Source organism: Salvelinus namaycush, chromosome 37, assembly GCF_016432855.1.
Source record: "Salvelinus namaycush isolate Seneca chromosome 37, SaNama_1.0, whole genome shotgun sequence".
Taxonomy (NCBI): domain Eukaryota; kingdom Metazoa; phylum Chordata; class Actinopteri; order Salmoniformes; family Salmonidae; genus Salvelinus; species Salvelinus namaycush.
This window is the reverse complement of record NC_052343.1, coordinates 14,781,726-14,805,483: the sequence shown is the minus strand read 5'-3', so window position 1 is coordinate 14,805,483 and position 23,758 is coordinate 14,781,726. Positions and strand designations below refer to the sequence as shown.

Sequence of the window (23,758 nt, the reverse complement as noted above, 5' to 3'; positions counted from 1 at the left end):
ATCCCTGACCGCTGGCTACGTCCCTTCCGTCTTCAAGAGAGCGAGAGTTGCACCCCTTCTGAAAAAACCTACACTCGATCCCTCCGATGTCAACAACTACAGACCAGTATCCCTTCTTTCTTTTCTCTCCAAAACTCTTGAACGTGCCGTCCTTGGCCAGCTCTCCTGCTATCTCTCTCAGAATGACCTTCTTGATCCAAATCAGTCAGGTTTCAAGACTAGTCATTCAACTGAGACTGCTCTTCTCTGTATCACGGAGGCGCTCCGCACTGCTAAAGCTAACTCTCTCTCCTCTGCTCTCATCCTTCTAGACCTATCGGCTGCCTTCGATACTGTGAACCATCAGATCCTCCTCTCCACCCTCTCCGAGTTGGGCATCTCCGGCGCGGCCCACGCCTGGATTGCGTCCTACCTGACAGGTCGCTCCTACCAGGTGGCGTGGCGAGAATCTGTCTCCTCACCACGTGCTCTCACCACTGGTGTCCCCCAGGGCTCTGTTCTAGGCCCTCTCCTATTCTCGCTATACACCAAGTCACTTGGCTCTGTCATAACCTCACATGGTCTCTCCTATCATTGCTATGCAGACGACACACAATTAATCTTCTCCTTTCCCCCTTCTGATGACCAGGTGGCGAATCGCATCTCTGCATGTCTGGCAGACATATCAGTGTGGATGACGGATCACCACCTCAAGCTGAACCTCGGCAAAACGGAGCTGCTCTTCCTCCCGGGGAAGGACTGCCCGTTCCATGATCTCGCCATCACGGTTGACAACTCCATTGTGTCCTCCTCCCAGAGCGCTAAGAACCTTGGCGTGATCCTGGACAACACCCTGTCGTTCTCAAATAACATCAAGGCGGTGGCCCGTTCCTGTAGGTTCATGCTCTACAACATCCGCAGAGTACGACCCTGCCTCACACAGGAAGCGGCGCAGGTCCTAATCCAGGCACTTGTCATCTCCCGTCTGGATTACTGCAACTCGCTGTTGGCTGGGCTCCCTGCCTGTGCCATTAAACCCCTACAACTCATCCAGAACGCCGCAGCCCGTCTGGTGTTCAACCTTCCCAAGTTCTCTCACGTCACCCCGCTCCTCCGCTCTCTCCACTGGCTTCCAATTGAAGCTCGCATCCGCTACAAGACCATGGTGCTTGCCTACGGAGCTGTGAGGGGAACGGCACCTCAGTACCTTCAGGCTCTGATCAGGCCCTACACCCAAACAAGGGCACTGCGTTCATCCACCTCTGGCCTGCTCGCCTCCCTACCACTGAGGAAGTACAGTTCCCGCTCAGCCCAGTCAAAACTGTTTGCCGCTCTGGCACCCCAATGGTGGAACAAACTCCCTCACGACGCCAGGACAGCGGAGTCAATCACCACCTTCCGGAGACACCTGAAACCCCACCTCTTTAAGGAATACCTAGGATAGGATAAAGTATTCCTTCTGACCCCCCCCCCCCCCCCCTTAAAAGATTTAGATGCACTATTGTAAAGTGGCTGTTCCACTGGATGTCATAAGGTGAATGCACCAATTTGTAAGTCGCTCTGGATAAGAGCGTCTGCTAAATGACTTAAATGTAAATGTAAATGTAAGAGACCTGAAAATAGCTGTGCAGCGACTCTCCCCATCCAACCTGACAGAGTTTGAGAGGATCTGCAGGGAAGAATGAGAGAAACTCTCCAAATACAGATGTGCCAAGCTTGTAGCGTCATACCCAAAAAGATTAGAGGCTGTAATCGCTGCCAAAAGTGCTCAAACAAAATACTGAGTAGTGTCTGAATACTTACGTAAATGTGCTATTTCTGTTTTTTATTTTGTATAAATTTGCTATCATTTCTAAAAACTTTTTAAAACTTTGTCATTATGGGGAATTGTGTGTAGAAACTATTTGATACATTTTAAAATGACAGTGTAACAAGGTCAAGGGGTCTGAATACTTCCGAATGCACTCTGTTTTTATTGGAACAGCTTTTTTAAAGTGTGAATTAAGTGAGGAGGATTTTTCTGTCTTTCACTTTTCCTCTTGTAAATTAACTATTTTTTGTATTTTTATTTAACTAGGCAAGTCAGTTAAGAACACATTTTTATTTACAATGATGGCCTACCTCAGCCAAACCCTAACGACACTGGGCCAATTGTGCACCACCCTTGGGAACTCCCAATCACAGCTGTTTGTGATACAGCCTGGAATCAAACCAGGGTCTGTAGTGATGCCTCTTGCACTGAGATGCAGTGCCTTAGACCGCTGCGCCACTCGGGAACTCTTAATCATACTCACAGTTTGATACCTTCATCATTCCTAAACGATGAGTGAAAATCCTTTCAATCAAGTCGTGGTGAACCAATCAGAGGTGGGATTATTCCTTGTGGAAACTATGAGCTTTGATCACCTGATGTCTGAATGAGTGTCACTCCATTTCGTGTTTTGGCATCTTTTGATCCCTAGACCTCAATGGAGATTCAGTCCAGTATACATTGACTTAAAAAATGTCATCACAGTGTGATTTCTGGATAATCAGTTATGACAATGTTCCCCAGTCATGTATGACCGGAAAATGCTAGTGTAGTACTCATACTTTTCCCAAGCTTCATTTTTTATTTTATTTTTTATTTAACATTTATTTAACTAGGCAGGTCAGTTAAGAACAAATTCTTATTTACAATGACGGCCTACCAAAAGGCAAAAGGCTTCCTGCGGGGAAGGGGGCTTGGATTTTTAAAAACGTGTTTAAAAATATGAATCATTGTCAGGGGTCTGAATAAAATCAGAGAGCACTGTATGTAGTATTCAAACATTCAAGTCATGGTGAACCAGTCAGAGGTAGTATTATTCCTTGTGGAAACATTGCATTGATCACATGATGTCTGAATGAGTGTCACCAGGTGTCATCTCCACACTCCAACAGCATCATAACACAAAACTAATTGTCAGTTTAGAGTGTGTCTCTGTTGATTAATCCTCACAATGTATGCATTGACACATCCAACATGTACATTTCTAGAATTAGCTTACCCTCTTCAAATCCTAACCATATTGGAGGGTAAATGCTAAACAGACCTTTACTGTCCAACTAGGGGCAACTTCTTCCCTCTCCATGTTTGCTTGTCCTTTTCTCTTTTCCAGTTGTTCAGCGACAGACATAAGACTACAATGAAAATGTCAGCCTGAGAAAACCAGCTTCCAACGTAAGTGACACTAATTAGTTATCGTGTGAAACATTTTCTTCAAAGTGACAACTGGATTTTAAATATCATCCAAAATATTTTGCTGAGAGCCTCTAGGGCCCACACATTTTGGGAAGGGATTTGCACACTTGGCAAAGCAGTCCCATGCTAAAAAGACTATATTATTTATATATATATATATATATATATATATAGAGAGAGAGCGAGAGAGAGCGAGAGCGAGAGCGAGAGCGAGAGCGAGAGCGAGAGCGAGAGAGAGAGAGAGAGAGAGAGAGAGAGAGAGAGAGAGAGAGAGAGAGAGAGAGAGAGAGAGAGAGAGAGAGAGAGAGAGAGAGAGAGAGAGAGAGAGAGAGAGAGCAAAGCAAAAAAAAATAAAATGACTACAACACATTGTAGTCTGAAGGAATGACTCACACCCTGATTTTAATCCAACATCATATGAATTGCCGACTCAGTCTTGTACTGAAGCTAAATGTTCATATTTATCCAGTGCCAGAGTTGGCTCAAAGGCTAAACATACGCACCTCAAAGAGATGGCATAAATATTTTCCATGCTTAAGTGATGTTGCAAGGATATTGAATGCCAAATAGCTAGCTTAAATGCTAAATATATATTTCATCCGACACTAAAAAGATTTCTAGGGGCTACAAGTCAGCTTTTGTTAACTTTGTACGCCTATGGATCTAACTGGTTTTCTGTTCAAATTTCAACATTGACTGGTAAGGACTAGCCTTGTATGACCATCCATATCTAGCCAGCGTACATTCTGTTTAAGTTCTCAAATCAGGATGGTCGTGCGAGGCTAGGTAAAGATACACAGACGTCACTCCACTCTTCATTCTGAGTGAGTGGAGATGGAGAGAAAGGGAGAAAGAAAGAAAGATAGCAAGAGAGTGAGCGAGAGAGACAAGTGTCTGCAGGTTTTTGTTTTTTCCTTTCAATTAAGACCTAGACAACCAGATGAAGGGAGTTCCTTACTAATTAGTGACCTTAATTCATCAATCAAGTACAAGGGCGGAGCAAAAACCCTCAGACACGCGGCCCTCCGTGGAATGAGTTTGACACGTGTCATACAGTAAGGCTCAGACAGGGCTGCATAACAAACCAATGGCTGGTGTGCCATTGGTTTGGCACCTGTCTGTGTCTAGAACGATTTCAGTATACAACAATCATACCAATCAAATATGAATAGACTTCCTATGAAGCCTTTTCTCTCCCAGCTGCTATGAAGTGGAATTTGGTAGACCAGCCCCCTTGTTTTGCTGGGGAACTTCTCCAGACATGAGACATGGTAATGAGGTTAATGAACCCTGTCTTTTATCATTACGTTAAACCAACGTTTTGTTGCTGCTTGTTCCAGTAACACATGCAGGTGTGTTCTAACTTTTTCCTTCCAAATGCCAAGCTTGTATCTGATCAAGGCGAGAGGAGAGATGGGTGGCACATCACAATGGCACCTGATTAGGTGTGGGTATTTCTGTCCTGAAAGCACCTTCCAAATAAGGGTTAAGGTACAATAGGTAAAAGTGTAACCTACCATTATCTTAAAAGAGATTGGATGCCATTTAAATTACTTCAGCCCCACTCTTCTAACCCTCTCTGATTTTATTTGGTAATTGTAGGGAAGAATGTCGGACAAAGAGCTTGTCCTTATGTATAAAATGATATAGGATTCAATGTTTGTGACATTGAAAGCAATAGCAGCAGCAAGGTTTCCAGGATCTGGCATATCCTGAGGGAGTGGCACTGGCACACTTGGTTTTCTCTTTATAAACATCTTTTAAAATGTTAAGGCTCTACGAAGGTTTGAAATTAAACTTATCTATATGACAAATTACTTATAGTATTGTTTGTGGTTGAAATTGGTGGACATTTCAACTTCATAGCCGTTTACACTAGCTGTGAATTCCCATATGTGTATACGGAAGTCCATTTGTTTACATCATCTTATTCTTTGAGGTTATTGATTTATTTGGAAGCCAAAATGACTCAAATATTCACAGGCAAAAAAAAAGTAATTTGATGTTTTCCACGTCCTAGTCGTATACTGCCATCTGGTGTGTTTTCCTCAATAGCACACATTGTGTACTGAAAATTAAAGTGGTGGCTATCATTATAGTTTTATCCACATGGGGTCATCAACGGATTCAAACCAACAGAATGAACACAAGGTCGATTTCTGTTTCAACATGAAGATAGTAAACGTCCTCTCACTGTCAACTGCGTTTATTTTCAGCAAACTTAACATGTGTAAATATTTGTATGAACATAACAAGATTCAACAACTGAGACATAAGCTGAACAAGTTCCACAGACATGTGACTAACAGAAATAAAATAATGTCCCTGAACAAAGGGGGGGGGGGGTCAAAATCATTAGTGACAGTCAGTATCAGGTGTGGCCACGAGCTGCATTAAGTACTGCATTGCATCTCCTCCTCATGGACTGCACCAGATTTGACAGTAATATCTGGTGAGGATCTGCCTTACAACAGGCTTACAAGCCCTCAGTCCAGCCTCTCTCAGCCTATTGCGGACAGTCTGAGCACTGATGGAGGGATTGTGCGTTCCTGGTGTAACTCGGGCAGTTGTTGTTGCCATCCTGTACCTGTCCCGCAGGTGCGATGTTCGGATGTACCGATCCTGTGCAGGTGTTGTTACACGTGGTCTGCCACTGCGAGGACTATCAGCTGTCCGTTCTGTCTCCCTGTAGCGCTGTCTTTGGCGTCTCACAGTACGGACATTGCAATTTATTGCCCTGGCCACATCTGCAGTCCTCGTGCCTCCTTGCAGCATGCCTAAGGCACGTTCACACAGATGAGCAGGGACCCGGGGCATCTTTCTTTTGGTGTTTTTCAAAGTCAGTAAAAGGCCTCTTTAGTGTCCTAAGTTTCATAACTGTGACCTTAATTGCCTACCGACTGTAAACTGTTAATGTCTTAACAACCGTTCCACAGGTGCATGTTCATTAATTGTTTATGATTCATTGAACAAGCTTGGGTCACAGTGTTTAAACTCTTTACAATGAAGATCTGTGAAGTTATTTGGATTTTTACGAATTATCTTTGAAAGACAGGGTCCTGAAAAAGGGACGTTTCTTTTTTTGCTGAGTTTATATGGCTATGCCTACTTCTTATAATGTGCTCACCAAACAGGTTTATATAGAGGATACATTTTTGTAGAATAAATACAGGTACAGTTGAAGTTGGATGTTTACATACGCCTAAGCCAAATACATTTAAACTCAGTTTTTCACAATTTCTGACATTTAATCCAACTAAAAATTCCCTGTCTTAGGTCAGTTAGGAATAATAGTAGAGAGAATGATTTATTTCAGCTTTTATTTCTTTCATCACATTCCCAGTGGGTCAGAAGTTTACATACACTCAATTTGTATTTGGTAGCATTGCCTTTAAATTGCTTAACTTGGGTCAAATGTTTTGGGTAGCCTTCCACAAGCTTCCCACAATAAGTTGGGTGAATTTTGGCCCATTCCTCCTGACAGAGCTGGTGTAACTGAATCAGGTTGTAGGCCTCCTTGCTCGCACACGCTTTTTCAGTTCTGCCCACAAATTTTATATAGGATTGAGGTCAGGGCTTTGTGATGGCCACTCCAATACCTTGACTTTGTTGTCCTTAAGCCATTTTGCCACAACTTTGGAAGTATGCTTGGGGTCATTGTCCATTTGGAAGACCCATTTGCGACCAAGCTTTAACTTCCTGACTGATGTCTTGAGATGTTGCTTCAATATATCCACATACTTTCTCTACCTCATGATGCCATCTATTTTGTGAAGTGCACCAGTCCCTCCTGCAGCAAAGCACCCCCACAACATGATACTGCCACCCCGTGCTCCACGGTTGGGATGGTGTTCTTCGGCTTGCAAGCCTCCACCTCTTTCCTCCAAACGTAACGATGGTCATTATGGCCAAACAGTTATATTTTTGTTTCATCAGAGGACATTTCTCCAAAAAGTATGATCTTTGTCCCCATGTGCAGTTGCAAACTGTAGTCTGGCTGTTTTATGGCGGTTTTGGAGCAGTGGCTTCTTCCTTGCTGAGCAGCCTTTCAGGTTATGTCGATATAGGACTCGTTTTACTGTGGATATAGATACTTTTGTACCAGTTTCCTCCAAAATCTTCACAAGGTCCTTTGCTGTTGTTCAGGGATTGATTTGCACTTTTCGCACCAAAGTACGTTCATCTCTAGGAGACAGAACGCGTCTCTTTCCTGAGCGGTATGACAGCTGCGTGATCCCATGGTGTTTATACTTGCCTACTATTGTTTGTACAGATGAACGTGGTACCTTCAGGCTTTTGGAAATTACTCCCAAGGATGAACCAGAGTTGTGGAGGTCTACAATTTTTTTCTGAGGTCTTGGCTGATTTCTTTTGATTTTCCCATGATGTCAAGCAAAGAGGCACCAAGTTTAAAGGTAGGCCTTGAAATACATCCACAGGTACACCTCCAATTGACTCAAATTATGTCAATTAGCCTATCAGAAGCTTCTAAAGCCATGACATCATTTTCTGGAATTTTCCAAGCTGTTTAAAGGCACAGTCAACTTAGTGTATGTAATCTTCTGACCCACTGGAATTGTGATACAGTGAATTATAAGTGAAATAATCTGTAAACAATTGTTGGAAAAATGACTTGTGTCATGCACAAAGTAGATGTCCTAACAGACTTGCCAAAACTATAGTTTGATAAGAAATTTGTGGAGTGGTTGAAAAATGAGTTTTAATGACTCCAACATAAGTGTATGTAAACTTCCGACTTCAGCTGTAGGTGTGGACATGGATCTGATTTTGGATCACACCATAGTCTAGAAAGAGGGAATATTGCAACATTTTCCTAATGTAGCCTACTTCAGAACAAACTCTATTGTGTCATATAGAAAGTAATAAGGTTTTGGGTCAACAGTGGTGGTTCTCTTCTTCAATTCATATGTTGGCATCTTTTGATCCCTAGACCTCTATGGAGATTCACTTGGGTATTCTTTGACATAACAGGGTGTGATTTCTGGATAATCAGTTATGAGAATGTTCCCCAGTAAAATACAACCAAAACATGACACCATCTATTCTTTCTTTGCATGAACATCTGTTATTGTGACCATAAATGATAATGAGGTGTAGCTGAACATCCAGTATAAAATGAATGGGGGAGGAGACACTTCAACAATTTATTGGCCCTCACACTGGCTATATAGTAAAGAGAAGAGCAAAACAAGTTTTCCACAAACTCTCGTCAACCAGTGTAGTGTAGGCCACTGGGGGCAAACCCAGGAACATAACACTGTAGAAAATGGACATCTGTCCTTTCCAACAGTGACCACACACACAGGCAGGGCCCAACATTTTCCCCGAAAAACATATTGAACAGGGGTTAAATGTTTTTGAGCATTAATTGATGGAATAAATAAAGCAGTACATTTAAAATGGGGAAAGTGTAATCAGCTATGAAACTACACTGAAAAAAAATATAAACACAACATGTAAAGTGTTGGTCCCATGTTGTTTGAGCTGAAATAAAAGATTGCAGAAATATTCCACACTCATGAAAAGTTTATTTCTCCCCAAAAAATTGCACACATGTTTACATCCCTGTTAGTGAGAATTTCTCATTTTGCCAAGATAATCTGACAGGTGTGGCATATAAAGAAGCTGATTAAACAGCATGATCATTACACAGATGCACATTGCACTGGGGACAATAAAAGGCCACTAACATGTGCAGCTTTGTTACACAACACAATGTCACAGATGTCTCAAGTTTTGAGGGAACATGCAATTGGCATGCTGACTGCAGGAATGCCGACCAGAGCTGTTGCCAGAGAATGTAATGTTAATTAATGTACTATAAGCCACCTCCAACGTTGTTTAGAGAATTTGGCAGTACATTCAACCAGCCTCACAACTGCAGACCATGTATAACCATGCCAGCCCAGGACCTTCACATCCAGGATTGTCTGAGACCAGCCACCCTGACGAAGCTGTGGGTTTGCGCAACCTAATAATTTCTGCAAACTGCCAGAAACCATCTCAGGGAAGCTCGTCTGTGTGCTCTTTGTCCTCACAAGGGTTTTCACCTGGCGATAGTTTAGAGTCGTAACCGACTTCAGTGGGCAAATGATCACCTTCGATGGCCACTGACAAGCTGGAGAAGTGTGCTCTTCACGGATGAATCCCGGTTTCAACTGCACGGAGCAGATATCAGCGTGTATGGTGTAGTGTGTGCGATTGGTTTGCTGATGTCAACGTTGTGAACAGAGTGCCCCATGGTGGCAGTGGGGTTATGGTATGGGCAGGCATAAACTACCGACAACGAACACAATTGCATTTTATCGATGACAATTTGAATGCACTGAGATACGGTGACGAAATCCAGAGGCACATTGTCATGCCATTCGTCCGCCGCCATCGCCTCATGTTTCAGCATTACAATGCATGGTTCCTTGTCGCAAGGATCTACGTGTTTCCTGGAAGCTGAAAATGCCCAGTTCTTTCATGGCCTGCATACTCACCAGACATGTCACCCATCGATAATTTGGGATGCTCTGACTTGACGAGTACAACAGCTTATTCCAGTTCCCGCCAATATCCGACTTCGCACAGCCATTGAAGAGAAAGGAGCAGGACAGAATTTCCACAGGCCACAATCAACTCAATGCGAAGGAGATGTCGCGTTCCATGAGTCAAATGGTGATCACACCAGATATTGACTGGTATTCTGATCCACTCCCCTAATTCTTTCAATGTATATGTGACCAACAAATGCATATGTGAAATCCATAGAATGGGACAAATTTACTGATTACCTTATGAACGCATTAAAATATTTGAAATTGTTGCATGTTTATATTTTTGTTCATTGTACATACGGCAGCGTTTTGTATAGTATGTCGACAGGCTTCCCAAATACTGTAGTTACTTGCTATATTTTATTGGAACCTTTATCTGATGGCGAAAAACACACACAAAATTGAAAAACACCGTGTTTATTTTAAGACAAAGGCCTGAATACTCAGGAACATTATAAAATACTTCGTTGCGAAGTGGTCATGGTAAATCACTTGACACAGACAATGGGGGAAATGAAACACATCCGTATCCCATTATGGAAAAAGAAATACACCGCCCCCAGCCAGTTCGAAGAGACATTTAGTCAGAACCATTTGAAATGTCGCCTGCCTCCGTCTCTTACACGGTTTGGTAGCTGGTTGTCGATCCCGTTCCTTCTGCGTAAAGGAAATACAAAGCTGCCGTCGAAGCAGTCAGTGCTGCCTTGCTGGGGGTTAGGAATTAACCCTGGTATGAGTGTGGCGCTAGCCTAGAATGCTAACTAGTAACGTAAGACCTTAGATTTGAAACGACCCGATTCAAACTAAAGGACCAAAACAGGCAATGTTGGCGGCCTGAGATTAGAGTTGTAAACAATGTCAACGTAAAGCTTTCACTTGGTTGACATAACATTCACTTGGTTTACATAACTAGCTACTAACTAAGCCAACGAAGTGTGAAAAGGAGTCCCCAACCATAAACAAAAATCTAACGAACCATCAAGATGAAGTGAGTTACAAACAAAAATGGCTAACGTTAACTAGCTAACTCATTGGCTAAATGAAAAACCTAAATTAGCGGTCACAAAGTAGACATGCTAACGACGTTACCACCATGACATTTAATCGTTCTCAACATGTATAGTCTAGCTATGTCAGCAAAATAGTTTTGTCCGTAAAATATCATTAATGAATACATTGTCCGCAACATCAGCATTGCAGATTGTCCGAAATATCTCCACACTCCGTCGTAGAGAACTGCAGCCGCCTGACTGCTTCTTTGATTAGATTCCCAGACAATATTAATTCCTGAAGTAACTGATGTGGGTCGTCCTTCTCGACAGCTGCGTTGATCCCCTTTCGGTCCCAACGTTTGAAATTGTCCCACGCCTGGTTACTTGAGCCAGGGAAGCTGTATGGACTAGCTCTGTTACTACGTTGCCTCCGGTTTCGAAGCCGTATGCAGCACCCGGTACGTTTTTGCAGGGCCACGCCATTGTTGGCTTGTTTGATGATGTTGTTACTGCTGCAGTTGCTGGTGAGACCGTGGAGACATGACATCGTCTTTTGATTAGCACTATTGTTGTGAAGCTGCAGCGCCTCACCGATTTTCGTGACCAAAGCGTCCACTTCTTTTGAATCGACGGTAACAGACTGCTCCAAGAGGATGTAGTCCTCCTTTCGACAAGGCATTTTGTTGTATTTTGTGTGTTTCTTGGCTGTAATTTCGAAATGAATGGGAGCGTAGCTCAGTTCCTTCCTCTCACCACGTTGCTCGGCAGAAAAGCAAGTAAGCGAGCAACCCTCGATATTTTGTAAACAATGGATGACGTATGATCCGGAATGTACCATTTCCAATGTGGGTGCAATCATCATTCAAATTATTTCAAATAGTGAGAATCATCATTTCTATTATTTTCCGTACAAAGTATTAATTGATTTATTTCATTATAGAATTCCTTATTATGTATGACATATTTTCTGAACACAACTCTGACTATTCATATCTTATTTAAAGACCTGCACGATTCCCCTGATTTTATTCAGTCTTGGCACATCTAGCCAACTGGACATAATACATAACTCGTTACTGTCTAGCTATATTATGTGGGTCAAATAAACTATGTTTTTACAATAACACCAAATTGTCATACATATCTGACTTATTTCTTGTAGCAAATTGCTATATTCCACAACCCATGAAATCAAAAACCTTTGACTGAGAAGTATTTTATCTCAATTAGCTATCATTCAATTGTTTTCATGCATATATCAAATGTTTGACAAAGATTTGTTGGATTGTTGAAATAACCATAACTGATTAATGTTCGGATTATATAAATAACAATTATTACATTATGGTAATAAACGATGATATTTGTTTTAAGCATTATATGTGCAGATGTACATGTCAATGCATCAGAATGCACGATCTATAATGCGCAAAACGTGCTGTATGCGTTTGATTTACATCAGTGGTTAGAACATGGAGTGCATTTCTGATTTCTCTGAATCGTACTGAACTCGGACGCTCCAGTCAAAGAGCGCCCTCATGACCATATAAGGGGCGACTATCGTGTTCACGTGGTGCGTGTCTGTACTACAGCCTGTCCCTAGACCTGCTGCTGCGTTGCATTTTCAAGTCATTCGAGTACGTGGTATATTTCCTTAACACTTCACAGGGCTTAAAATAAAGTCATTATAGTGAATGGGTTTCATTTATATGTGAAATATGTTTATTAGGTTCAGAGTACAATACCGATTTCCTCATTCTCTTCCGCTATGACTGAGACATTTAGTAAACAGATGGCTGATCAACAACAATTCCTGTTTGTCTGTGGTCTGTACTAGCAGCTGCTTGTGTTCCTGTTTCAGGGATGTTCCCATTTTACTAGTATGACTCTATCCTTGTCGGAGAGGGGAGGGGAACTGGGGAAACAGTGTATTGAGTGTACGTGTCTATTCATTTGACTTTGATAGGACTTGGAGCTCTGCCAAAGCTGGGGGTCATTGGGTTTCTTCCTTCCATTGAGTATGTGCTGACACCATATAAGGCTCTTCCGAGTATTGCATCCACTGAAAAACAATAGAAGAATTATTACATTGTTCAACATAAATAAACCCTGAGCTAACAGTCAAGTTACTCATCCGAGTTTGACAATGAGATCCTGTCCTATGGGACATACAGTTCAGAGATTACATGACAGACAGAGCCCTTTGTAATGTGTCTGATTTGGGCTGAAACTCAGCAAAAATATATAGTTGACTTCACTAAATATTTGTTAGAGTTGAACTTGATGGATATGTAATATGATGCTCTCAGAGATCTTGTATTAGAATAATTGACCTTTATCATATATATCTTTGATTCAGTAAAAGAGGAGCATCCTCTACTGTTAACTAATATAAAAAAAATTCAAGGAATAATTTGACCCTCTGGTGTGTTTACCATGAACTGAACTTCATCTACGACTTCATCTAAAGTGCAATTCGCTATCCAGCTCCCTATCACATGGCAATGTTTGCATCGTGAACATGATGCAGTGAGTGACATTGGCTGTAGGACTCACTTGGCAGAGCTGCAGTGCATGCTGTTACTTGAGAGAAAGCAACGCTCTGCACCTGCCAGCCAATCATAAAGCTCTCTCACCATATGAGATTGATCAACAAAGATTACATGCTGTCAGCCCATAAACTTTTCAGGATCATAGTGACCTTAATTCACCTGATGTTCCTGTAATTTACAGGCTATCAATCTGTCAAGAGTTACATCAGTGTCAAGAGTCACATAACAGCCTCATAATACTAATGGGTTGTGAAAGTAGATTCATGGCTGTAAATTCCAGTGCTGCACAACTTCTGTTCACAGTTGTAGTCCAGGTACCTTTTATTTACCACACCCTTTTGTCTGATTAGAAATAATGGCACACTCTTAATATTGAAGGCCATTCAAAAAGGTATCATAATACACACCCATGTTCTGAAGTACTATTCATGTTTTATCTCAAATGGCTATCAGTGGGTATTCTAACTCTGATGAGGAGGAGGGAGTGTCAGAGTCAATTTCACATTCATTTGTCACTGCTGTGAGTACCATCAACAACCTGAACTCCCAGTTTGCCCAAAAGACAGCCAAACACTAAGTCCCACTTTTGCCTATAAACAGCATAGCTTGTTTTCCACCCTTAATTTAGGTCCTGAAAATGTCATATCTAATTTGGTTAGGGAGAATGCATGCGCTGTGTCAGTGATTAAGGGATCCTGCTCAGAGGCGGTGGATAGTTTGCTTGGCATGCTGTTGCTCCATGGTGCAACCATCAACTGGGTCCCCGTAGAGAGTCAGTTCTAGGAACCTGCCCCATGGAGAAACAGACAGAGTGTTGGACAAAATCTGAGACCCTGTGTGCTAACATAACTTCATCAGTTGATGACTCAGTAATGCATATAGATGTGTGGCAGTAATTGGGATGGATGATGCTTGTACTAGATAGGTGGTGATTGAAATGAGATGTGATTGAAGGAAGGGATTAACAATGAGTCACTACTTAATTACAAGGTGTTGTAATTAACAATATTTTAAAATACTTTAAGCAGTTTCTTACCCCGAAAGATGTCCACAGAATGATTGGGGAAAACTATGTGGATCTTAAATGGCTGACACTGAAATAGCATGCTAATAGTAGTAGCTAATTCCAGGTCTATGTACTCTTAGTAATTCAGACTAAAGTTAGCTATTGCAGGCACGGAACTACAGCCAACTTTCAATGTCAGAAAACTATTTAAGAATATTGACATTTAAGCGACCATATGGGCCTACCTTTAAAAGGATAGTTCAACCAACTGACAAATGTAGGCTACCTAATATTATGGGTAATTAGCACAATATTGTGTTGCCATAAAACTTGGTTTGAAGTTACTTTGATTTAATTTAGGCATACTATTTGGAGCATTCTTACAGAGCTCCTGCTTCTTCCATTACTTTGCATTAAACCATTCTAATGATATACTGTGGGTATGATATCTAAAACATATGTTTTGTAAAGATCTGTATTAAAGTAAACAGAGAGCATTGTTTGACCTTATCATTTCTTCCCTTTGCATAATATTCAATACACAGCACCACCAAATGACCCCATACAGGTTTGTACTGTACATCCTGTACCACTGAGAGTTGTGTAACCCGTCTGCCTTTGGATTTCTGCCTTTCAAAGTCATGTAAGGTGAAAGTACAGTAAGAGACATTTGGGAGGGGCCTGCTCTGTAATGCTGTCCTCTGCAATGAGGACAATAATGGGCATGGACAGGTTTATTTTGAAATGCTACAAAGGAGCAAGAGGTCAACACAAGCACTATAGCACTAATACTATTACTACTACTGCTACTACTACTACTACTAATGTTAGTAATAATAACACAAGTAAAACTGAAGTATAAAAGAAGGTTCATACATGCCACTCAAGTATTCTATAAACAGAGAAAGAGGAGAATGGTAGATTAGAACATTAATTAGATTAGAACATACCAGAACATGCTGTATTTATAGAACAGATATAAAAAACATAGACTAAACATAGAAATAAAGAACTTGAGGGTCATATTCCAGAACGTGTGGGCTGCGGTAAAATAATCTACTTCAAAGTGTGAGATAAGGATTTGAGAAGTGTTATTGTATAAAGGTTAAGAGCCACCATTACCACACATTTCAGTTGAAGGCATTCAGTTGTACAAGTGACAAGGTATCCCCCTTTCCCTTTCATTTATAATACTTTATCAATGCCTTTTTGTCTTTCATTGTTGTCAAAGCACAAAGCATGCTACTGCCAAGTAATCTAGGCGATAATCCTTGTGCTTCACAGTAAACTTGTAAACATAGGGAGAGTGTGTGAGAGTTCCTGTGAGTAGATTCGTAGTCCTATCCTCTTTGCGGTGGGCTAGCTGAGATTAGCTAGACATTTTCCCACTTCCTGCTAATGCTAGTGAGGCGTTTCCTTGGTACACAACCAAACACACTGAACAAAGTGCTAAAGGCATGAAAGAGCCTTGAGTTGTTCGCACAACTTTAACAAAGCTTCATTTTGTGACCCCTTTACTTAATTCTGCGTATGTAATTATTTCAATTTTACAGGAACTGCACATAGTTTTATTCAATAGAATTTATATGGATTAAGGATTTGAAAGTAGAGAATTGAAAACTTAAACTGATTCTAACAACTCTTCCTCAAAAGATTATCTAAAAAATGGCCCAATCTGCTCTTCCCAACTCCCAAGGACAACAGACCTGTGCTCTAATACTGTGATTGAATTAATCTAATTTCTCTCCTTTCCTTTTGTCCCATTGATTGATGGATTAGTTGGATATGTTTCCATTATTGTTTTCACATATTGCCTCTTGCTGATTTGGAGAAGTGGTCATCATGAAGGAAAGCAGATAAGGAAACGATGCACTTTAAACCAATTTAGATGCAGCCAGGGGTTTGGAAAACCTTGAGCACAGTGAACAAGAAGACATCTTGTTAGAACAAGCCTATTCAAGGATGTAACTCTACCTACTCTGGCCAACATGGAGGATATGGAGATAGTGAACCAAACACATGGGTTTGCTATTTAAATGCCTGCATAGCGTTTACTGTTTTTATTGACCTCCCAATGCTTCACACTGAGCAAGCATAATCCCTGTGTGTTTGTGTTCATTTTGTTTTTATGCAGGGTGTTTGTGCATCAACAGTGCATGTGTGTGGGGGGGTGGGGGTGTTTGCGTGTTTAATCAGGCTCTCAGATCAGTGGATCAGGGTCACAGGAGGGGTTTCTAGTTGCTATGAAACAACAACACATTAGGATATTAATTTAGTATCAATTCCAGGGCTGTTTGTGAGAGCGGCTGTTTGTGTCTGTGTGTGTCATAGGGTAAATCCATTTGAATTCAATCCGTTTTTGACATAACCCCTTTTAATTTGAATGGAACCTTCCATACATATTTGCTCAGAAAGTTACTTTTTGGACCTGAATGCCAAAACATTCAAGAGATAAAAGTGCTCGAAGTTGACGCCTTTTGCATACCCCATCATACCATGAGACATCCATGTCTTAATCACTGGAAAAGATAAATGGTTGAGATTTATATAATTTAAAAGCTTACAAACAGGGTTGTCAAACTATTTTATAATTTCTTGAAAAAAATAATCTGAGGTGTTGTGCCCGCCATCGGTTGAAACACAACATGCTCTTGAATACAGGGTGGGTAACATGTTTTGGCTAATACATGTACTAAAATGTGAATAAAATGGCAATGTCAACTTTCAAATGATACCACAAAAATGGTTGGAGGTCCACATATCATATAATCAGATCATTTTGACTTGAATGGGAATATCTGTTGTTTTTAATTATACTGTTAATCCTCCATAGAAAACCTATTGAAATCATAGAAATATAGATAATAGAATAGACTTGACCATTTAAGTCAGGGGTGTCAAACTAATTTTTCACTAGAGAAGGAAACAGAGATTTTACGGAAAAAGATCAGGGTGCCTTGTGAGGATCAGGCGACGAGTGGCTAATCTGCCTTTACCTTCCAATCTGCTAGCTAACGTTAAATCGCTGGGAAAATAAATGGGACGAACTGAAAGCATGTATATCTTACCAACGGGACATTAAAAATGGTAATATCTTATGTTTCTCCGAGTCGTGGCTGAATGACGACATGAATAACATACAGCTGTCGAGTTATACACTTTTTCGGCAGTATGGAATAACAGCCTCTGGTAAGACACAGTGACTGGACCTATGCATATATGTAAACAACAGCTGGTGCACGATACCTAAGGAAGTCTCAGGGTTTTGCTTGCCTGAGGTAGAGTATCTCATGATAAGCTGTAGACCACACTATCTACCTAGAGAGTTTTCATCTGTATTTTTCATAGCTGTCTATCACCACAGACCGATGCTGGCACTAAAACCGCACTCAATGAGCTGTATACCGCCATAAGCAAAGAGGAAAACGCTCATCCAGAGATGGCGCTCCTAGTGGCCGGGGACTTTAATGCAGGGAAACATAAATCAGTTTCACCTCATTTCTATCAGCATGTTAAATGTGCAACCAGAGAGAAAAATTCTATACCACCTTTACTCCACACACAGAGACGCATACAAAGCTCTCCCTCGCCCTCCATTTGGCAAATCTGACCATAATTCTATCCTCCTGATTCCTGCTTACAAGCAGGAAGCACCAGTGACTCGGTCTATAAAAAAGTGGTCAGATGAAGCAGATGCAGGACTGTTTTGCTAGCACAGACTGGAATATGCTCCGGGATTCTGCCGATAGCACACCACATCAATCACTGGCTTTATCAATAAGTGCATCGAGGACGTCGTCTCCACAGTGACTGTACGTACACTACCGTTCAAATGTTTGGGGTCACTTAGAAATGTCCTTGTTTTTGAAAGAAAAGCACATTTTTTTGTCCATTAAAATAACATCAAATTGATCAGAAATACCATGTAGACATTGTTATTTTTTTTTTTACCTTGATTTAACTAGGCAAGTCAGTTAAGAACAAATCCTTATTTTCAATGACGGCCTAGGAACAGTGGGTTAACTGCCTTGTTCAGGGGCAGAACGACATATTTCTACCATGTCAGCTCGGGGATTCGATCTTGCAACCTTCCGGTTCTAAACACTAGGCTACCTGCCGCCCCAATGTTGTAAATGTCTATTGTAGCTGGAAACGGCAGATTTTTTATGGAATATCTACATAGGCATACAGAGGCCCATTATCAGCAATCATCACTCCTGTGTTCCAAAGGCACTTTGTGTTAGCTAATGCAAGTTTATCATTTTAAAAGGCTAACTGATCATTAGAAAACCCTTTTGCAATTATGCTAGCACAGCTGAAAACTGTTGTGTTGATTAAATAAGCAATAAAACTGGCCTTCTTTAGACTAGTTGTGTATCTGGAGCATCAGCATTTGTGGGTTCGATTACAGGCTCAAAATGGCCAAAAACAAAGACTTTTCTCCTGAAACTCGTCAGTCTATTCTTGTTCTGAGAAATGAAGGCTATTCCATGTGAGAAATTGCCAAGAAACTGAAGATCTCGTACAATGCTGTGTACTACTCCCTTTACAGAACAACACAAACTGGCCCTAACCAGAATAGAAAGAGGAGTGTGAGGCCCCAGTGCACAACTGAGCAAGAGGACAAGTACATTACAGTGTCTAGTTTGAGAAACAGACGCCTCACAAGTCCTCAACTGGCAGCTTCATTAAATAGTACCCGCAAAACACCAGTCTGAATGTCAACAGTGAAGAGGCGACTCCGGGATGCTGGCCTTCTAGGCAGAGTTGCAAAGAAAAAGCCATATCTCAGACTGGCCAATAAAAATAAAAGATTAAGATGAGCAAAAGAACACAGACACTGGACAGAGGAAGATTGGGAAAAAAGTGTTATGGACAGACGGATCTAAGTTTGAGGTGTTCGGATCACAAAGAAGAACATTTGTGATACGCAGAAAAAAATGTAACGATGCTGGAGGATGGCTTGACGCCATCTGTCAAGCATGGTGGAGGCAATGTGATGGCCTGGGGGTGCTTTGTTGGTGGTAAAGTGGGAGATTTGGACAGGGTAAAAGGGATCTTGAAGAAGCAAGGCTATCATCAATTTTACAACGCTATACCATACCCTGTGGACGGCCCTTAATTGGAGCCAATTTCTTTCTTCAACAGGACAATGACCCAAAGCACAGCTCCAAACTATGCAAGATTTTTTTAGGGAAGAAGCAGTCAGCTGGTATTCTGTCTATAATGGAGTAGCCAGCACAGTCACCGGATCTCAACCCTATTGAGCTGTTGTGGGAGCAGCTTGACTATATGGTACGTAAGAATTGTCCATCAAGCCAATCCAATTTGTGGGAGGTGCTTCAGGAAGCATGGGGTGAAATCTCTTCAGATTACCTCAATAAATTGGCAACTAGAATGCCAAAGGTCTGCAAGGCTGTAGCTGCTGCAAATGGAGGATTCTTTGATGAAAGCAAAGTTTGAAGGACACAATTATTATTTCAATTAAAAATCATTATTTATAACTTTGTCAACGTCTTGACTATATTTCCTATTCATCTTGCAACTAATTTCATGTATTTTTTCATGGAAAACAAGGACATTTCTAAGTGACCCCAAACTTCTGAATGGTAGTGTACATACCCCAACCAGAAGCCATGGATTACAGGCAACATTCAAACTGAGCTAAGGGAAGAGCTGCCGCTTTCAAGGAGCGGGACTCTAACCTGGAAGCTTCTAAGAAATCACGCTATGCCCTCCGACGAGCCATCAAACAGGCAAAGCATCAATACAGGACTAAGATTGAATTGTACTACACCGGCTCCGATGCTCATCGGATGTGGCAGGGCTTGCAAACTATTACAGACTACAAAAGGAAGCGCAGCCGAGAGCTGCCCAGTGACACGAGCCTACCAGACGAGCTAAATAACTAATAATGGCGGCATGAGTGAAGGAGGCTTTGTTGCGAAATAGGAAGCCGATTCTAGATTTCATTTTGGATTGGAGATGCTTAATGTGAGACTGGAAGGAGAGTTTACGGTCTAACCAGACACCTAGGTATTTGTAGTTGTTCACATATTCTAGGTCAGAAACGTCCAGAGTAGTGATGCTAGTCGGGCGGGAGGGTGCGGGCAGCAATCGATTGAAGAGCATGCACTTAGTTTTACTAGCATTTAAAAGCAGTTGGAGGCCATGGAAGGAGTGTTGTATGGCGTTGAAGTTTGTTTGGAGGTGTCCAAAGAAGGGCCAGATGTATACCGAATAGTGTCGTCTGCGTAGAGGTGGATCAGAGAGTCACCAGCAGCAAGAGCGACATCATTGATATATACAGAGAAAAGATTCGGCCCGAGAATTGAACCCTGTGGCACCTCCATAGAGACTGCCAGGGGTCCGGACAACAGGCCCTCCGATTTGACACACTGAACTCTATCTGAGAAGTAGTTGGTGAACCAGGCGAGGCAGTCATTTGAGAAGCCAAGGCTATTGAGTCTGCCGATAAGAATGCAGTGATTGACAGAGTCGAAAGCCTTGGCCAGGTCGATGAAGACGGCTGCACAGTACTGTCTTTTATCGATGGCGGTTATGATATCGTTTAGGACTTTGAGCTTGGCTGAGGTTCACCCATGACCAGCTCGGAAACCAGATTGCATAGTGGAGAAGGTACGGTGAGATTTTAAATGGTCGGTGAGATTTAAGAAAGGCAGGGCAGGATGGATATAGGTGGTATGCAGACAGCTAGTCTGTGGTGGTATGTAGACAGCTACGAAAAATACAGATGAAAACTCTCTAGGTAGATAGTGTGGTCTACAGCTTATCATGAGATACTCTACCTCAGGCGAGCAAAACCTCTAGACTTCCTTAAATATCGTGCACCAGCTGTTATTTACAAAAATACACAGTCCGCCTCCCCCTTGTCTTACCAGACGCCGCTGTTCTATCCTGCCGATACAGCGTATAACCAGCCAGCTGTATGTTGATAATGTTGTCGTTCAGCCACGACTTCGTGAAGCATAAGATATTACATGTCCCGTTGGTAGTTTAGTCTTCCGCGTAGGTCATCGATTTTATTTTCCAATGACTGCACGTTTGCGAGCAGAATGGAAAGCAGTGGGGGTTTATTCGATCGCCTACGAATTCTCAGAAGACAGCCTGCCCTCTGGCCCCTTTTTCTCCGCCTTCTCTTCACGCAAATGACGGGGATCTGGGCCTGTTCTCGGGAAAGCAGTATGTCGTTCACGTCGGGCTCATTAAAGGAAAAAAATGATTCTGACAGTTAGTGGTGAGTAATCGCAGTTCTGATGTCCAGAAGTTATTTTCGGTCATAAGAGACGGTAGCAGCAACATTATGTAAAAAATAAGTAAAGAAATAAGTTACAAACAACGCAAAGAAACAAATAAAAAAACACAAATGTCAGCCTTCTTCTCCGGCACCATCTGTGATATGGGACTGATGCCCATTCCTGCTATGGCCATTGCTTTGTTTTGCACATTTGTTTTTGGCGGGCCACACTTGTCACACTCATTTACTATTTCTAAGAATCCCCCCCTCCCTTTGCCCCCTCCCCTCTCTCCCCTCCCACCCTTCCCAGGCCCCCGTGTCGTAGTGAAGGCCAGGTTTGTGTTGTTGGCCGGCAGGAGCACGTGTTTCAGTGAATGCACCGATTACCCTCTGATGCTGGCCCGCTGCCAATTGGCAATGTTTACTCTGCGGAGAGTCTCCGCCCTCCAGTCCTGCTCCTGCTTTCACTCTGTCCTGCTTCTTCACCATATCTTATTATCTAACTGTCACACAGTTTCTCTCTCTCTCTCTAATCCCATCTCTTTAATGTGCCTCTCTCCAGTACAAAGGGCAGCAGTGACCGTAGCAGTGAGAGGAGAATGCTACCTTAGGAATGGCTGTTGTTATCGATGAGCTTTCTGTCTACACCTAGCATTGAAGTTGGATTGGGGCCCACACTCAGTAAGATCATGCTGACCATTGCCAGAGGAAACAGTTTGTTCCTCGAATACACTGGTCCAAACCTCCATGTTGTCTCTGTAGGAAAACACATCAGGCAAACATGACCCATCACCCAAACAAACAGGCCCAACAAGGAGAGAAGTGGCATTGAACTTCAGAGTAAATAGAGCCATCTATTTTGAAATAGGGGACCCTGGTTCGAGGCTATTTCAGTCGTTTGACCGTCTGGGCTCTTTTTTTCTAAGTATAGCCATTGGTACACAACTGGCTTTGAGTGAGACATTTTCAACAATATGGCCGTGGGGCCGGTGGGATGGGTCAAGCTTCACCCAGTTTTAGACCCACAAAGCTGTGAGTTATGACAGCGCTTGTTGGTACATAAATCTATCATGGCCACTGTATTCTGCTGAAGAGCACCTTTAGCACAGATTGTAAAGTGCCTGGTGAATGATGTCCACCATGTTGTCTGACTAAAGGTTATGGAACTGAGTCCAAACAGACTCTGAAGCAGAGCACAAACAGCGAAAGCTTTATCGTGTCGGGACAAGGGCAGACATTTTCTGTTTTTCTAGAAACTCCCACCTACACCTCCCCCTTCTTTTTCTCTCTGCTTGTTGCCACATGGAGCTCTGCTGGTCTCCTTAACAACGGTAGAACATTCAAGAAAAAAATATATAATGGACAGAACTGTACACAGCCCCTATCCAGTGGCCCCAATAATAAAGTGTTACACAACATATTCATATCTAATCATCTGCTATTATGTGACGTGGGGAACAGAAAACAAAAAACAATAATATATTAAAGTGAACATGTTGACATGTTACACATTGTATCCTAAATCTTACCAATCTGACCTACCTAAATCTTACCAATGTTTTGCTCGTATGATACTATGTTTACACACTGCCAAAAGGCACCACCAGTAATCAGATGAATATATCTTGAGACCAGTGGTTAGAAGAGGAAAGCTACAACAAACAACCTCCTCCTCCCCCTCCCTCCTCTTCCCTGTCTCCATTGTTTTTCATAGCGATTGTCCGGAGGGTATCAGGTTCACTGCTGTACAAATCCATCTTGGTATGTGTTTACATGTAGACACACACAGAGAGAAATCTCTGAAGAGTTGTAGTAAATATTGACACGTTTCTTGGCTCCACCCTCTCACCTTAAGGAAATCTACCCGAAGAGATACTGTTTCCTTGTGATTGGCTACTTTTCTTACCTGTGATTCAATTGGTTTAGATTTTAGTTGCTCTCTCAACAACTGCAGGGTGCAGCATATAGATGTCTGCACGCATAGAGATAGATGGAGGACTCATCTTTATATCTGTGGCATTACAGCGTCTGTGACAGCATGGGCAGTGCAATTGAGGCTACAATCCATAGGGATCCCCACCCAGTTGACCACTTTAAAATGGAGCAAGCATGGTGGAAGCTCTCAATGGTGCACCCCATGCTAAAATGGCCTTTTGCCCACTAGAGTCCTCTATCATTGTCTATG

General features: G+C 42.0%; 1 protein-coding gene across 1 annotated transcript; it reads right to left on the bottom strand.

Annotated features, from left to right (window-relative positions):
* Positions 1-10,166: 10,166 nt before the first annotated feature.
* Positions 10,167-11,525, bottom strand: LOC120031053 (GSK-3-binding protein-like). The gene has a single exon (XM_038976597.1). The coding sequence runs from the start codon at positions 11,434-11,436 to the stop codon at positions 10,954-10,956; it is 483 nt and encodes a 160-aa protein (XP_038832525.1). The 5' UTR covers positions 11,437-11,525; the 3' UTR covers positions 10,167-10,953.
* Positions 11,526-23,758: the final 12,233 nt, after the last annotated feature.